This window comes from Hyperolius riggenbachi, chromosome 5, assembly GCF_040937935.1.
Source record: "Hyperolius riggenbachi isolate aHypRig1 chromosome 5, aHypRig1.pri, whole genome shotgun sequence".
Classification (NCBI taxonomy): domain Eukaryota; kingdom Metazoa; phylum Chordata; class Amphibia; order Anura; family Hyperoliidae; genus Hyperolius; species Hyperolius riggenbachi.
The window spans coordinates 281,591,347-281,610,177 of NC_090650.1; the positions used below are offsets into that span (position 1 = coordinate 281,591,347).

The window sequence follows — 18,831 nt, forward strand, 5'->3', positions numbered from 1 at the left end:
AGTGACCACAGTGGAGATTCACGCCACCAACCTCAGTGAGGGCACAACATCCAACTTCCAGAATCCTCGGTCAGACCATGACCAATCTGATGATGGAGATAATCTTACACAATATAGTACCTACAACACTCAGGAGAATACTACCTCCTCACCCCAGATTGACACCCTCAACCATAGTTCCTTGGTACAGGATCCACTTGCACTTAATCCTATACCAGATACCCCCAGCGAACATTCGGAGTCTTTTTTAGACCTTCCATCCACATTCACAAACCACCCACCGGACCCCTTACATCAACAACTCCCCAGCCCGAAAGCGTCACGGACCATTTTTCAACCGAAAAGTGCTCGAAAACGTCCCCTCAGAAACATCGAAAGCGAGGTTCAAGGGGAAAAGGAAAGGGGAAAAAGAAACAAAACATAACTACACCCAATGGGGGTGAAACTAAATCCATCTTTAATCTCTCTGATTATATACTGAAAGACAATGAAACCAAATTATTAAGTAAGGGCCTATCTTTTTGTCCTACAAATATGGCCCAATTAAGTGAATTGTTTACGGACCTTAACACTTTCATACGTAAGTTAACCTTAAAAAGACACTTTGCCTTGAAAAAAATGGACAGAAATACCAAAATGATCTATACCCAGGAGTCAGACACACCTATTGTAACGGTCGATGACCAGGAAATTAATTTAGAGAAGTGCATTACCACCACTCTTAAAGCTCGTTCCCGATTTTATCCTACTGCATCAAAAGGAAATTTCATAGAAACATTCTATGCATTAACCCTTGAGGATCTACAAAAACTATGTCAAGAACACACATTTTTTCCATCTAACCTTACCCCATCGGAGAAAACTGCCATCAATAACTTGAAAAACAACACCAGGTTGGTGATCAAACCAGCAGACAAGGGAGGGGGTATAGTTATTTTAAATAAGGAAAATTACATCAAGGAATCGCTTCGCTTACTCCAGGATTCCACAAGTTACATAACACTTGCACAGGATCCCACCACCATATATTATACGGCACTTAAAACTTTTATTGGCGATGCCCTCATGGAGGGACTTATAACTAAGAATGAAAAGAACTTTATTCTCATTGAACATCCTACTGTCCCTTATTTTTATCACCTACCCAAGATTCATAAATGTTTACAAAATCCTCCAGGAAGACCAATAATATCTGGAATAAACTCTGTAACCAGTAATTTATCCAAGTTTGTAGACCAACATCTACAAAAATATGTCCGCAAACTAGAATCCTACACTAGAGACTCCCAACACCTTATTGATATATTGAAAGATTATGAGTGGAAATCCAATTATACCTGGCTGACATGCGATGTCACAGCACTCTATACAAATATAACACACGAGTTTGGCATTGAAGCCATACATTGGTATCTACAAGCAGATCCAGATATGCCACAAAAACAAAAGACCTTCCTATTACAATGCGTTGAGTTTATACTCACACACAACTATTTCACATTCCTGGAGACTTTTTACCAACAAATAGGGGGCACAGCGATGGGCAGCAGTTTTGCGCCCAGCTATGCCAATTTAGCCATGGGCCTACTTGAGACCATTTACATTTACGATAACAACCCCTTCCGAGAACATATTATACTGTACAAGCGTTATATAGATGATCTAGTATTTATATGGCAAGGTGACACTTCACTTATTCCACTATTTGTCAGTTATCTAAATTCTAATAGAGCCAAACTCTCATTCACATCACAACATAACAACATGTCATTAGAATTTCTAGATTTAGTTTTATTCCACAATAACAATCAAATCAAAACCAAAACACACTTCAAACAAGTAGATTCCAACAGTTACATTCATTTCAGCAGTTTTCATCATAAACCATGGACTACCAACACCCCATACAACCAATTCAGACGAATTCATAAAAACTGTACAGATATCCAAGATTATGAAATGCAATCCAAAATTTTGATTAAAAAATTCAAAGAGAAGAAATATCCCAAGAATCTAATACAGAATGCAAAATTTAAGGCCATGGAACCCCCAAAACCGAGATCCACACACGATACACCACAAGACCACAGCTCAGATACAACATTACGGTTCATCACGAAATATAATGCTCAGCACACAGCTATAAAGGATATCCTGACCCAGAGATGGGAAATCTTGCAACAGGATCCCTATCTACGTGAACATATCCCCAAGAAACCAATCATGACATACCGGAGAGCGCCCAATCTCCGGAACTTACTGGCTCCCAGCAAGCTAAAATCTGATAACAAAAGTGAGACACTGCCGGCAGGTTCGTTCACCTGCCTCAAAAAACGATGCCTTGCCTGCAGCTTTATCACCAGCACTGATCATATTATATCCCACTATGACAATACTGTATATCCAATACTTAAGCATATAGACTGTGACACCAGGTTTGTCATTTACGTGGCCACCTGCCCATGCAAAGTACAATATGTTGGACGTACCAGCCAACTATTTAGAGAGAGAATAGGCCAACACAAACGGAATATCTGGAGAGGGCTTGCCACTCACAGCCTATCAAGACACTTCGACCAGTCCCATAATAGAAACACGACAGAAGTTTCATTTACAGCATTGGAGGCTATAAACCCCATGAAACCAGATGCTATTCAAATACTCAAAAACAGAGAGATATACTGGATCCAAACATTAAAAACACTTACACCTCTAGGACTGAACGAGCAACTAGAGAAGACTTTCTGAATATACAGGTTGAATATAAAGATCCAATCTACCTTATACCTTCCAGTTTCGCCCCTTACATACAGTATTGGGTATGGAGGAGACCGGGCCACACTTAAATTACGTATCAAGTAGGAGTGCCCCCTTCCCCCTTCCCTGCACAGTTTACCAGTAATCTGGTAATACCTCTTACCTTAGATCAATTTTTATAGATATTTATGATCCTGACCTATGCTTACAGTAGTCGCTCTCTTTTAACCAATTTTATGGTTGTATTAATTATTATTACATTTATTATTATTACATTTATTTGTTCCTTTTTTATATTATATATTCTTTACTTATTATACTTTTTTTATTATTAATTCTCTTATAAAAGAATTTCTATGTATATATATTATATGTTTCTCATTTCCATCAATTATCATCTATCCTTATTCTACATGGGCCATCACGGATAGTGACTAGACCAGTATGACAATCCATTGACAGTCTAACTCTGGGGGCCCTGGGTCCCCCCACATCCGGTTTGGTGGATGGGGGGTTTAGCCAGTGGCTAACTGGGTGTGGATGCACATTTTTCCCCATGTGCAAGGGGGCCCACACAGCCTGTGTACTTTTAGGGCTCATATATCTCTGCCCTTTAAAGTATTATGAATTATTCATTATTTATTTATATTTTGATATGTGTCTCTCTTGAATTCTTTAGGGATGTATATTTTCCATTATTTATACCATGTGTTTTTACAAAGAATTTATTTACCTCTTCTTTCTTTCTTTCAATCAATCGTGTATTTATGTACCTATGTTATGCACCATTGTGATATTCCGTGTATGGATCTCCTCCTATCACTAGGGATTTCCGCAATTAGACCTATATCATACACATCACGTATCTCCGTATGGGATATCACACAGGAATAGCATGCCCACCAGTAAGATGGCGGCTCAGCCTCCGTGCCCCCAACTGACGTATTTCCGCCTTACTGCTCTTGTGTGGAAACCACACAAGAACAGTATGCCCACCAGCAAGATGGCGACTCAGCCATCATATCCCTAGCTGACGCACTTCCGCCGTGCGCATGGTTCCATAGGCGGTCCTTGCGTTCTATTCATTCGCGTCTCACCACGCCCCCTCACCCTGACGTCATGAGGCGGAAGTCTTTTTTAGATACGAGTGTGGCGCCAACCTGCAGCAAAGGCGCCACACTCGTCTGCACAGGGACATTGGTAAGTGATGAATCCCCTCTAAATCCAGTGTTTATCTCCGTCTCCTTCACTCCCCTTCTCCCTTGTCCCTCTCCAACATGCGTTAATCTATCCACCCTCCACCCCTCTGCCCGCTTGGTATTGTAATGGGAATCCCAAAAATTTTCTATGTTTAGGATTGGGCACATCTATAGAAAAGCTCATGTGGTATTTTATATTATATTTTATATTATGTATTATGAGATGTATATACATATATGTATACATAGGACAGGGTTCTCGGTTTGCATGTATGAAGATGTAGATGGCCAGCCTCTGGCATACATAGACAATGCATTTGTAGACCAAGCAAGTGCGAGATTACAGGGCTGACAGAAGTATATGTCTGTGTTTTTCATGGATGCAGTATCTCTTTGAGATATATATATACATTATATATTTTTTTATATTTTTATATTTTTATATGCTGATACAACATTGTGGCACATTGAACCCACAGACATTACCAGAGATTGTGTTTTGATATGATATATTATGTTCAGCACAAATACTGATAGATGTTCATCTGTGATAATTTTTTTTCTTTGATTGTTGTTTACATTTCGTTCTTTTGTTATGTTTTTTGTATATTTCAGTTGCTCCTGCCTGTAAAAGTTTTTTTGCCTGAGGAAGCGGGCTTGGGACCCGTGAAACGCGTTGCAAACTGTATATTTTATTGGGAGTTCTTATTAAATTGTTTTACACAGAGCAGTGCTTGTGTTTGTTGTTGGGCGGGTATTTCCACCCATACCACCCACAATTTTATTGATTTTAATTGGTACTATTTTTATTCTATTGGCGCCTCTGTATACTACATTATAAAAGGCAAGGTTCTGCAGTCGTTTTACTCACTCGTGTGCCACCAGTAATTAGTTAAGGGACAGCTGCTGACAGACTCTGCTAGGGAGAGTTTAGTTAGGATCTTGTAGGTTTGTTCCTAGCTGATTGTTATTCCTTATATCTCTACCTCCTCCCAGAGGGAGGAGGGTCTCATCTTTCAGGGAATTGTAGTATTTCAAAAGCCAGCTTACATTCCGTAGCTGGGAATTGAACCCAGGCTGGGCTGGCAATTGAACCCAAGTCTCAGTGTGCGGTAGGTAACTCATTTAACCACTATACCACCAACCACACTACATGCTGAAGCCAGCCTAGCATGTACCATTATGATCAATCCAAGAGAAAAATTAGCTTGCTTAAAGGAGAACTGTAGTGAGAGGGATATGGAGGCTGCCATATTTATTTCCTTTTAAGCAATACCAGTTGCCCGGCAGCCCTGATGGTCTATTTGCCTAAAGAAGTGTCTGAATCACACCAGAAACAAGCATGCAGCTAATCTTGTCATATCTGTCTAAATTTGTCAGAAACACCTGATCTGCTGCATGCTTGTTCAGGGCCTATGGCTAAAAGTATTAGAGGCAGAGGATTAGCTGAATAGCCAGGCAACTGGTATTGCTTAAAAGGAAATAAATATGGCAGCCTCCATATACCTCTCACTACAGTTCTCCTTTAATCCACGGAATTGTACTATATCAAAAGCCAGCTTACATACCGTGGCTGGGAATTGAACCCAGGCTGGGCTGGGAATTGAACCCAGGTCTCAGTGTGCGGTAGGTAACTCATTTAACCACTATATCACCAACCACACTACATGCTGAAGCCAGCCTAGCATGTACCATTATGATCAATCCAAGAGAAAAATTAGCTTGCTTAATCCCCGGATTTGTACTATATCAAAAGCCATCTTACATACTGTGGCTGGGAATTGAACCCAGGCTTGGCTGGGAATTGAACCCAGGTCTCAGTGTGCGGTAGGTAACTCATTTAACCACTATACCACCAACCATCATTTCATTGGTCAATTTATTATTGTCACCTTGTCACCTAAGTAAGGCTTCTAACCAGGATTCTATAAATATAGACTCCAGTGTTGCCAAAATGAAAACATATCTATTTGAGTTAATAGTTAAGGTGAGGACAGAAGAGATTATGCCAGAAGACTGGAATAAATGTATCATATGTCCGGTTTGCAAAAAGAGAGGCAAACTACAGTGTAAAAAAGTATCAGGATATCTCTCTCATGTACAGCTTATAAAATATTTACATATATCTTAAACCGAAGACTACTGGAGAAAACAGAAAGCATTATCGGAGAATAGCAGGCAGGATTTAGACCAAGCAAGTCCACAATAGACCAACTTTTTAGTGTCAAAGAGCTTCTTAGGAAAGCATTTTCGGCAGGCATATGATTCTATTAAAAGACAAAAATTATATGTAATATTAAGGGAGTTTGGCATTCCCAGTAAAAGCATAAAATTAATAAAAATCACAATGAAGGACGTACAAGCATCTGTACGGATAGAAAATCAACTGACGGACCCTTTCAAAATCTTGCAAGATCTAAAACAAGGAGACGGGCTGGCCCCAGCACTGTTTAATGCGGCTCTAGAATACATCATCAGAAAAATGACAATACATCCAACAAATATTCTAATAAATAAATCTGTACAGATAATAGCTTATGCAGATGGTATCAACATAATGGGCAGAATAATGGCAACGGTAAGAGAAACCTATACTTCTAAGACAGTCAAGAAAGAGAGGACCACCACAGAACATAATAATAGGTGACGATAATCTAGTAAAACTTTTTAATAATCTGTAAAACATTTTAAATATCTGGGAGTCAACCTAGACAGCGATGGAAGTGAAACAGCCGAAATCCATGGAAGAATAACTCAAGCCAATTTAGTATACTTTGTCCTATCACACATCTTTCACTCATGGGATATCCAAAGGAACAACCAAATCTGTGTTTACAAGACCATAATCAGGCCTATCCTTACCTAAGGGTGTAAAACATGGACACTTACTCAAAATCTAGCAAGCAAAATGGATGCTTTTGAAAGGAAGATATTATGCAAAGTCTATGGCCCCACCATAGAATGGTGTATGGAGAATTAAATACAACTATGAGCTATATAAACTATATAAAGTCCTCCCACTATCAGACTATATTAGGATTCAACAGTTGAGATGGGCAGAACATGTGGTTAGAATGGATGACCATAGGATCCCCAAAAAACTGAAATACCTAAAGAGATGGGCAGATGAAGTTGACAAAGATGTCAAAGAACTGCTTAAAGGGAAGGTTCAGGGAGGGGAGTAAAAAAAATAATAATCAATTTCCACTTACCTGGGGCTTCCTCCAGCCCGTGGCAGGCAGGAGGTGCCCTCGCCACCGCTCCGCAGGCTCCCGGTGGCCGACCCGACCTGGCCAGGCCGGCTGCCAGGTCGGGCTCTTCTGCGCTCCAAGGCCTGGCACTTCTGCGTCCCACGCGGGCGCGCTGACGTCATCGGACGTCCGCCGGGCTGTACTGCACAGGCGCAGTAGTTCGAAAGCACGAAAAATGTGGACAAACATGTTTTTGAAAAAAAAAAACCCATTCAGCCTATATTTATTGGTTTGGGTAAAAGTTATAGCGTTTACAAACTATGGTGCAAAAAGTGAATTTTCCCATTTTCCAGCATCTCTGACTTTTCTGACCACCTGACATGTTTTTTATGAGGGGCTAGAATTCCAGGATAGTATAAATACCCCCCAAATGACCCCATTTTGGAAAGAAGACATCCCAAAGTATTCACTGAGAGGCATAGTGAGTTCATAGAAGATATTATTTTTTGTCACAAGTAAGCGGAAAATGACACTTTGTGACAAAAAAAAAAGTTTCCATTTCTTCTAACTTGCGACAAAAAAAAAATGAAATCGGCCATGGACTCACCATGCCCCTCTCTGAATACCTTGAAGTGTCTACTTTCCAAAATGGGGTCATTTGTGGGGTGTGCTTACTGTCCTGACATTTTGGGGGTGCTAAATTGTAAGCACCCCTGTAAAGCCTAAAGGTGCTCATTGGACTTTGGGCCCCTTAGCGCAGTTAGGCTGCAAAAAAGTGCCACACATGTGGTATTGCCGTACTCAGGAAAAGTAGTATAATGTGTTTTGGGGTGTATTTTTACACATACCCATGCTGGGTGGGAGAAATATCTCTGTAAATGACAATTGTTTGATTTTTTTTACACACAATTGTCCATTTACAGAGAGATTTCTCCCACTCAGCATGGGTATGTGTAAAAATACACCCCAAAACACATTATACTACTTCTCCTGAGTACGGCGATACCACATGTGTGGCACTTTTTTGCACACTAACTGCGCTAAGGGCCCCAAAGTCCAATGAGTACCTTTAGGATTTCACAGGTCATTTTTGTTTCAAGACTACTCCTCACGGTTTAGGGCCCCTAAAATGCCAGGGCAGTATAGGAACCCCACTAATGACCCCATTTTAGAAAGAAGACACCCCAAAGTATTCCCTTAGGAGTATGGTGAGTTCATAGAAGTTTTTATTTTTTTGTCACAAGTTAGCGGAAATTGATTTTAATTGTTTTTTTTTACAAAGTGTCATTTTCCGCTTACTTGTGACAAAAAAATTAAATCTTCTATGAACTCACCATACTCCTAACAGAATACCTTTGGGTGTCTTCTTTCTAGAATGGGGTCATTTGTGGGGTTCCTATACTGCCCTGGCATTTTAGGGGCCCTAAACCGTGAGGAGTAGTCATGAAAACAAATGTCGCAAAATGACCTGTGAAATCCTAAAGGTACTCATTGGACTTTGGGCCCCTTAGCGTACTTAGGGTGTAAAAAAGTGCCACACATGTATACATCTATACTCAGGAGAAGTAGTATAATGTGTTTTGTGGTGTATTTTTACACATACCCATGCTGGGTGGGAGAAATATCTCTGTAAATGACAATTGTTTGATTTTTTTTACACACAATTTTCCATTTACAGAGAGATTTCTCCCACCCAGCATGGATATGTGTAAAAATACACCCCAAAACACATTATACTACTTTTCCTGAGTACAGCGGTACCACGTGTGACACTTTTTTGCAGCCTAGGTGCGCTAAGGGGCCCAACGTCCTATTCATAGGTCATTTTGAGGCATTTGTTTTCTAGACTACTCCTCACGGTTTAGGGCCCCTAAAATGCCAGGGCAGTATAGGAACCCCACAAGTGACCCTATTTTAGAAAGAAGACACCCCAAGGTATTCCGTTAGGAGTATGGCAAGTTCATAGAAGATTTTATTTTTTGTCACAAGTTAGTGAAAAATGACACTTTGTGAAAAAAAAACAATCAAAATCAATTTCCGCTAACTTTTGACAAAAAATAAAATCTTCTATGAACTCGTCATACACCTAACAGAATACCTTGGGTGTCTTTTTTCTAAAATGGGGTCACTTGTGGGGTTCCTATACCGCCCTGGCATTTTACGGGCCCAAAACCGTGAGTAGTCTGGAAACCAACTGTCTCAAAATGACTGTTCAGGGGTATAAGCATCTGCAAATTTTGATGACAGGTGGTCTATGAGGGGGCGAATTTTGTGGAACCGGTCATAAGCAGGGTGGCCTTTTAGATGACAGGTTGTATTGGGCCTGATCTGATGGATAGGAGTGCTAGGGGGGTGACAGGAGGTGATTGATGGGTGTCTCAGGGGGTGGTTAGAGGGGAAAATAGATGCAATCAATGCACTGGGGAGGTGATCGAAAGGGGGTCTGAGGGGGATCTGAGGGTTTGGCCGAGTGATCAGGAGCCCACACGGGGCAAATTAGGGCCTGATCTGATGGGTAGGTGTGCTAGGGGGTGACAGGAGGTGATTGATGGGTGTCTCAAGGTGTGATTAGAGGGGGAATAGATGCAAGCAATGCACTGGCGAGGTGATCAGGGCTGGGGTCTGAGGGCGTTCTGAGGGTGTGGGCGGGTGATTGAGTGCCCTAGGGGCAGATAGGGGTCTAATCTGATGGGTAGCAGTGACAGGGGGTGATTGATGGGTAATTAGTGGGTGTTTAGGATAGAGAACAGATGTAAACAATGCACTTGGGAGGTGATTGGACGTCGGATCTGCGGGCGATCTATTGGTGTGGGTGATCAGATTGCCCGCAAGGGGCAGGTTAGGGGCTGATTGATGGGTGGCAGTGACAGGGGGTGATTGATGGGTGGCAGTGACAGGGGGTGATTGATGGGTGATTAACAGGTGATTGACAGGTGATCGGTGGGTTATTACAGGGATGAACAGATGTAAATAATGCACTGGCGAATTGATAAGGGGGGTCTGAGGGCAATCTGAGCATGTAGGCGGGTGATTGGGTGCCTGCAAGGGGCAGATTAGGGTCTGATCTGATGGGTAACAGTGACAGGTGGTGATAGGGGGTGATTGATGGGTGATTGATGGGTAATTAGTGGGTGTTTAGGGTAGAGAACAGATGTAAACACTGCACTTGGGAGGTGATCTGACGTCGGATCTGCGGGCGATCTATTGGTGTGGGTGGATGATCAGATTGCCCGCAAGGGGCAGGTTAGGGGCTGATTGATGGGTGGCAGTGACAGGGGGAGATTGATGGGTGGCAGTGACAGGGGGTGATTGATGGGTGATTGACAGGTGATTGACAGGTGATCAGTGGGTTATTACAGGGAAGAACAGATGTAAATATTGCACTGGCGAATTGATAAGGGGGGGTCTGAGGGCAATCTGAGCGTGTAGGCGGGTGATTGGGTGCCCACAAGGGGCAGATTAGGGTCTGATCTGATGGGTAACACTGACAGGTGGTGATAGGGGGTGATTGATGGGTGATTGATAGGTAATTAGTGGGTGTTTAGGGTAGAGAACAGATGTAAACACTGCACTTGGGAGGTGATCTGACGTCGGATCTGCGGGCGATCTATTGGTGTGGGTGGGTGATCAGATTGCCCGCAAGGGGCAGGTTAGGGGCTGATTGATGGGTGGCAGTGACAGGGGGAGATTGATGGGTGGCAGTGACAGGGGGTGATTGATGGGTGATTGACAGGTGATTGACAGGTGATCAGTGGGTTATTACAGGGAAGAACAGATGTAAATATTGCACTGGCGAATTGATAAGGGGGGGTCTGAGGGCAATCTGAGGGTGTAGGCGGGTGATTGGGTGCCCACAAGGGGCAGATTAGGGTCTGATCTGATGGGTAACAGTGACAGGTGGTGATAGGGGGTGATTGATGGGTAATTAGTGGGTGTTTAGGGTATAGAACAGATGTAAACACTGCACTTGGGAGGTGACCTGACGTCAGATCTGCGGGCGATCTATTGGTGTGGGTGGGTGATCAGATTGCCCGCAAGGGGCAGGTTAGGGGCTGATTGATGGGTGGCAGTGACAGGGGGTGATTGATGGGTGGCAGTGACAGGGGGTGATTGATGGGTGATTGACAGGTGATTGACAGGTGATTGACAGGTGATCAGTGGGTTATTACAGGGAAGAACAGATGTAAATATTGCACTGGCGAATTGATAAGGGGGGGGGGGTCTGAGGGCAATCTGAGCGTGTAGGCGGGTGATTGGGTGCCCGCAAGGGGCAGATTAGGGTCTGATCTGATGGGTAACAGTGACAGGTGGTGATAGGGGGTGATTGATGGGTGATTGATGGGTAATTAGTGGGTGTTTATGGAAGAGAACAGATGTAAACACTGCACTTGGGAGGTGATCTGACGTCGGATCTGCGGGCGATCTATTGGTGTGGGTGGGTGATCAGATTGCCTGCAAGGGGCAGGTTAGGGGCTGATTGATGGGTGGCAGTGACAGGGGGTGATTGATGGGTGATTGATGGGTGATTGAAAGGTGATTGACAGGTCTGGGGAGAATCTGAGGGGTGGGGGGTGATCAGGAGGGAGCAGGGGGCAGTTTAGGGCATAAAAAAATAGCGTTGACAGATAGTGACAGGGAGTGATTGATGGGTGATTAGGGGGGTGATTGGGTGCAAACAGGGGTCTGGGGGGTGGGCAGGGGGGGTCTGAGGGGTGCTGTGGGCGATCAGGGGGCAGGGGGGGGGAAATCAGTGTGCTTGGGTGCAGACTAGGGTGGCTGCAGCCTGCCCTGGTGGTCCCTCGGACACTGGGACCACCAGGGCAGGAGGCAGCCTGTATAATACACTTTGTATACATTACAAAGTGTATTATACACTTTGTATGCGGCGATCCGGGTGCTAGTAACCCGCCAGCGCTTCCGAACGGCCGGCAGGTTACAGCGCGAGGGGGGCCAATTGCGTCACGAATGACGCGATCACGCCGCCCATGCCCGTACAAGGACCGCCGCCATTTGTACATGCGGCGGTCCTTGCGGGGTACACTTCCCGGCAGCCAATTGTATATACGGCGGTATATAGTGGTTAGTGGTTGAAGTGGTTAACAAGTCATCCCTAAATTTCTAGACTTACAAATAAGTATGTATGGTAGATTGATAAACTCTGTGAAGTACTGTATAATATTTTAGAACTGTAACGATTTGCGGTGTATTGCTCAGAACTTAACTGACGTCAGTATTTTATTCAACGTGTAAAACAGGTGTTTGGTGCACACTTAATAAACAAGATATACTCAGGCACCTAATAGGTGCTGCCCCCCAGTGGCAAGGGCCCACTGGGGTGATCAAGGTCGTACGTGCAGAGGTCGGCAGCAGATCAGATAATCAAGGTACAGAATTGTGAGGCAAAGATCAGAGTCTATAGACAGGCAGAGGTCGGCAACAGATTGGCGAAGGTACAGAATCGAGAGGCAAGAGAGTAATCAGAGGCTCAGGCAAGAGGTCATACACAGTAATAATCAAAATACAATAGTAATAATAATCCTAGGCTAAGTGCGAATCCCCGGGGTCCTGCCGGTTCAAATACACAAGGATCTGACTAAGGTCTGAGTGCTAGCACCGAAGTATTCGCAACAACAGACAAAGAACAACTGCCAAATCCAGCCTTATATGCAGAAGGCAACTCAAACAGCCCGCCCAGGGACACCCGACCAATCAGCAGAGGAATGCAAGGAGACTGGAGTCAGCTGACCGTCCTACCGGGAGCACAGATGGAGACCGACACGCCAGAGCGGCGGCGGAGATGACGTCAGACGCAGGCGCAGAGGTAACGCTCTCCATCCTGACAAGAACTATATAGATACAGAACTCAATAATCCAAACCTGAAAATAATTTGCTTTAACTTTCTCTAGCTCTTTTAAGATATTTAGTGAATGGTATAAAGTACATATCTTTATACATGGTGTGTGTACAGCTCATAATTTTGCCAAAAACAGAAGTGTTGACTATGGATCTATAAAAAGTGATTTATAAAAAGATTATTGAAATTATTGGATAGCTATGGGCAACTAATCTATATATGTAAGCCTGGGTGGAGAAGAAAACTGAAATCGCAGCAGTCACTTCAAGGAAAGTATCTGGAGTTTTGGTCACTATGGTTCCTATACTGGGAATCCCAGGGCCTTTAGATAAGGGGAAAAACCAGGAGCCTTATGGTGCAGTACCGTTAGGTCTTATATAAATAGGACAGACATTAGTGTATGATATACTCACAAGGATGGGTTGGAGATGTACTCAATAATGCAACAAAGTTTTAGGATGCGTCTAAAAACAATATATTTTTATGTATGACACTAAAATATATTTAAAAAAAAGGGGGGGGGGGGAAGGACTTTTTTATTCAAGCACAAATGATGACAACGCATTTCACTGGTCTCTGCCCGCCAGTGCAGTTTCTAGGCTAAAATGCACCCAGGGCGAGGGTGTAAAAATTGTGCCCCCCCCCCCCCCCCCCGAAGCAAGGTATGGGTGCCCGCAGTGTAGGTTAGCCAGGTCTAGTTGCACTCAGTATCGATTCCCCCAGAATAGGTACCCCAGTATAGGTAGCCAGCTATAGGTCCCCCCAGTATAGGTAGCCAGGCATAGGTGAGCCAATATAGTTGCCTCCGGTATAGGTAAGCCAGGTAGGTGCCTCCAGTATAGGTAGCCAGTATAGTTGCCCACAGTATAGGTTAGATAGGCAGGCGTCCCCGGTAGATAGTTAGGTGCCCCCAGTACAGGTTAGCTAGGTGGGTACCTCTAATATAGGTAGCCAGAATAGTTGCCCCCAGCATAGGTTAGATAGGTAGATGCCCCCTGTATAGGTTAGTTAGGTAGGTCCCTCCAATATAGGTAGCCAGTATAGTTGTCACCTGTATAGACTAGCTAGGTAGGTAGGTGCCCCCAATACAGGTTAGATAAGTTAATGCTCCCACTATAGGTCAGATAGGTAGCTGCCCCCCAATATAGGTTAGGAAGGTGCCCCCCAGTATAGGTTAGATAGGTAGGTGCCCCCCAGTATAGGTTAGATAGGTAGGTGCCCCCCAGTATAGGTTAGATAGGTAGCTGCCCCTCAGTATAGGTTAGATTAGGTAGCTGCCCCCTCAGTATAGGTTAGATTAGGTAGCTGCCCCCCAGGTTAGATAGGTAGGTGCCCCCCAGTATAGGTTAGATAGGTAGCTGCCCCAGTATAGATTAGGTAGGTGCCCCCCAGTATAGGTTAGATTAGGTAGGTGCCCCCCAGTATAGGTTAGATTAGGTAGGTGCCCCCTCAGTATAGGTTAGATTAGGTAGCTGCCCCCCAGGTTAGATAGGTAGGTGCCCCCCAGTATAGGTTAGATAGGCAGCTGCCCCAGTATAGATTAGGTAGGTGCCCCCCAGTATAGGTTAGATTAGGTAGGTGCCCCCCAGTATAGGTTAGATTAGGTAGGTGCCCCCAGTATAGGTTAGATAGGTAGGTGCCCCCAGTATAGGTTAGATAGGTAGGTGCCCCCCAGGACAGGTTAGATAGGTAGCTGCCCCAGTATAGATTAGGTAGGTGCCCCCCAGTATAGGTTAGATTAGGTAGGTGCCCTCCAGTATAGGTTAGATTAGGTAGGTGCCCCCAGTATAGGTTAGATAGGTAGGTGCCCCCCAGGACAGGTTAGATAGGCAGATGCCCCAGTATAGATTAGGTAGGTGCCCCCCAGTATAGGTTAGATTAGGTAGGTGCCCCCCAGTATAGGTTAGATTAGGTAGGTGCCCCCCAGTATAGGTTAGATTAGGTAGGTGCCCCCAGTATAGGTTAGATAGGTAGGTGCCCCCAGTATAGGTTAGATAGGTAGGTGCCCCCCAGGACTGGTTAGTTAGGTAGCTGCCCCAGTATAGATTAGGTAGGTGCCCCCCAGTATAGGTTAGATTAGGTAGGTGCCCCCCAGTATAGGTTAGATTAGGTAGGTGCCCCCTCAGTATAGGTTAGATTAGGTAGCTGCCCCCCAGGTTAGATAGGTAGGTGCCCCCCAGTATAGGTTAGATAGGCAGCTGCCCCAGTATAGATTAGGTAGGTGCCCCCCAGTATAGGTTAGATTAGGTAGGTGCCCCCCAGTATAGGTTAGATTAGGTAGGTGCCCCCAGTATAGGGTAGATAGGTAGGTGCCCCCAGTATAGGTTAGATAGGTAGGTGCCCCCCAGGACAGGTTAGATAGGTAGCTGCCCCAGTATAGGTTAGGTAGGTGCCCCCCATGATGGAGGGGGGAGCCGCAGCCGCGGGGAGGGCAGCCCGACCTCTCCCTCCCTTCCTCTCCCCGGGCCGCCCTCTGTGCGATCCCCCCTCGGACTGCAGAGTAATGCGCAGGGAAGCGCTGTGCATAACTACTCACCTCGCTGGCTCCAAGCGCTGCTCTCTCGCCGCCAGTCTCATCTTTCCATACACGCTGATACACACACACGCTGCTTCCTGTTTAGCAGCGTGTGTGTGTATCAGCGTGTAGGCAGAGAGGAGACTGGCGGCGTGAGAGCAGCGCTTGGAGCCAGCGAGGTGAGTAGTTATGCACAGCGCTTCCCTGCGCATTACTCTGCAGTCCGAGGGGGGATCGCACGGAGGGCGGCCCGGGGAGAGGAAGGGAGGGAGAGATCGGTCTGCCCTCCCCGCGGCTGCGGCTCCCCCCTCCATCACAGCGCCCCCCTCCCAGCAGCGCCCCGGGCGGCGGCACGCCCCACACGGCCGTAGACACGGCCATGCTGCCCGCTTCCTCAGGTCAATAATAGAGGTACCCACGCTCCACACAGGTTTTTTTTTGACCTGATGAAGCAGGTAGAGACCCGAGAAACATTTATTGTGCCTGAATAAAAAATTCTTTCTTACCTTGGCGCCTATTCTTCAGAGGTGGTAGGATGCCCCCTCCCCCCATTTCTTAAAGTTTTTATTCTTTAAAGGGACACTTAAGTCAAACAAAAAAAATGAGTTTTACTCACCTGGGGCTTCCAATAGCCCCCTGCAGCTGTCCAGTGCCCTCGCCGTCTCCCTCCAATCCTCCTGGCCCTGCCGGCAGCAACTTCCTGTTTCAGTGACAGGAGCTGACAGGCTGGGGACGCGAGTGATTCTTCGCGTTCCCGGCCACAATAGTGCCCTCTATGCTGCTATAGCATATATCATATACCATATAGCAGCATAGAGGGTGCTAATGTGTCTGGGAACGCAAAGAATCACTTGCGTTCCCAGCCTGTCGGCTCTTGTCGCCAAAACCGGAAGTAGCCGCCGGCGGGGCTAGGTGGATCGGAGGGAGACGGCGAGGGCACCGGACAGCTGCAGGGGGCTATTGTAAGCCCTAGGTGAGTAAAACTCATTTTTTTTGTTTGACTTAAGTGACCCTTTAAGTGTTATACATGAATGGATTCTTTTTTGGTGCCTCCTAAAACTTATTTGTATTTAAAGAAAAGGCCAACACTGTAGGGCAACATTTAAGGTAGCCATACACTGGTTGATTTGCCATCAGATTCGACCAACAGATAGATCCCTCTCTGATCGAATCTGATCAGAGAGGGATCATATGGCTGCCTTTACTGCAAACAGATTGTGAATCAATTTCAGCCTGAAACCGATTCACCATCTGCTGAACTGCCGCTGTCTCCTGCCCCACCCGCATACATTATCTGAAGCCTGGTCCCGGGCATAACTTTCTGTCACTCCAGTGACAGCGGAAGTTCAAATAAAGCGCCCTCTATTTGTACGTCCGCTGTCACTGCAGTGAGACAGGAAGTTATACACGGATGCTGGATGCCGTGATGCGGAAGGTGATGCGAAGAAGATGCCAGCCGGGAGGTGATGCGGAGAAGATGCCGGGAGCCAGCTTCAGGTAATGTATACCTGCGTCGATCGTACGCCACTAGCGATGCGCTCCCTACCCGCAGGCGATCGACGGTAATTTCCCACACGGAGCGAACAATGGGACGAAATCGATCGAAATTTAGCGTTTAGAGTGAACGATTTGACAGCAGATTCGATCCCAGTGATCGGATCTGCTGTCGATCGGCAGGTAATCGGCCTAGCGTATGGCCAGCTTTATACTATTGAGTTTAAACTAAGAATGTTTGTGTACAAGGTCTACATTTTATTTTAATTGGAGTTGTATACAATATATGTTTCACTGTGCCCAAGTTTGACAAAAAATGGGAAAAAGATAGGCAGTGTGAATCCCTGTCTGTACAATAAATGTAAGATCCATGCAAGATCTTACATTTAAGATCCATGTAAGATCCATGCAAGATCCATGTAAGATCCATGCTGAGAAATGCATTGAATATGCACAATGATTCAGCAAAAGAGTCCCGTTAAAGATTACTCATTTTAATTTGGCTATTCCTGTTCTTAAAGAGAATCTGTACTCTAACATTTTTACAGCAAAAAGCATACCATTCTATTCATTATGTTCTCCTGGGCCACTCTGTGCTGTTTCTGCCACTCTCTGCTGCAAACCTGGCCTGTAATTAACAGTTTTAGGCAGTGTTTACAAACAAACTAACCAGCTTCTGATAGGCTCACATAAGCAGAGTGTGTGAGTCATACAGAGCCTGAAGGGGGCCTGGAGGGGGTGTGTATAGCTTCTACCAATCACAAGCAGCCCTGCACATTCCACACATTCCAGCTTTAGCCCGACTGTGCCAACAGAAGGAAACAGATTAGATCATATAACAGAGATAACACAGCCACTGTGCAATTAGGAAAAGCTGCAGTAAGCCAGATCACATTAGAACAGGCAAAGGAACTTATAGGATAGAAGAACTAAGGCTGAAAAGTTTGTTACAGAGTCTCTTTAAATTACATTCTAAACTTTAAATTTTGTTAAAGCCCCCACTATCAACCAAAAAGCTTGCAAACTTTTTGCATACTGTTAAGTTGTGAAAAAGAGCTGTGCAAAGAACAGAAAGCACAGTTCAGCAGTTTTCATTTGGAATATTGCGTTGCGTGCAGATCATTGATTTCTCAACCAAAAGATAACATCATTCAGTGACACTACAATATGAATATATAGTAGGAGAACGTTGAGATACTCACCCACACATATCACAGAAAGCAGGAACACTGCAGACTGAGGAGGAGTACAAGTAGGAAAAAATGGCTGAATTAAATATTGTGCAAATGTTACAGCCAGAATAGCTTGACTGGCAGGGTAGATTATTAGTAAGTTGCTCCATAGGTTTAAAAAGGCTGTGAATCCTCCAAATGACTCCTTTATGTAAATGTAGCTTGCACCTGATTTAGTGATTGTTGTGCCCAGTTCAGCATAGCAGAGGGCTCCAATGACTGAGAATATTCCTCCCAGCATCCAGATGATTAGTGACAATCCATAAGAACCGCTGTACATGAGGACTCCCTTGGGTGAAACAAAAATCCCGGCTCCAATAGTGTTACCAATGACCATGCTCACCCCATGGAGAAGCGACATCTCTTTCTTTAGTCGTACGGCATTGGTGGGGATATCTTCTGTGCTTCCTTTCATTTTGAAATTTTGTATTATTTAGAGAAAGCTCAGAGACTTCACACTTCAAATGTATGTGTCTTTTCCTGGTGTAATAAAAGCTTAGAATAAGAATGACTTGGTTGGTGGCATTTTGATAATGTGCAAAGTGCAACAAACTAGACAAATAACATTTATAATGCTCTTTTCTTCTG

At 44.7% G+C, this 18,831-nt stretch overlaps 1 protein-coding gene across 2 annotated transcripts in view; it reads right to left on the minus strand.

Annotated features, from left to right (window-relative positions):
* LOC137518760 (Y+L amino acid transporter 2-like) overlaps window positions 1-18,831 on the minus strand; it is a 96,203-nt gene that overhangs the window by 55,170 nt on the left and 22,202 nt on the right. For both annotated transcript variants that reach the window (XM_068236996.1, XM_068236997.1), the window contains exon 2: window positions 18,214-18,723. In XM_068236996.1, coding sequence (XP_068093097.1) covers window positions 18,214-18,658 — 445 coding nt within the window. In that variant the 5' untranslated portion in view covers window positions 18,659-18,723. The remainder of the gene's footprint in view (window positions 1-18,213; window positions 18,724-18,831) is intronic.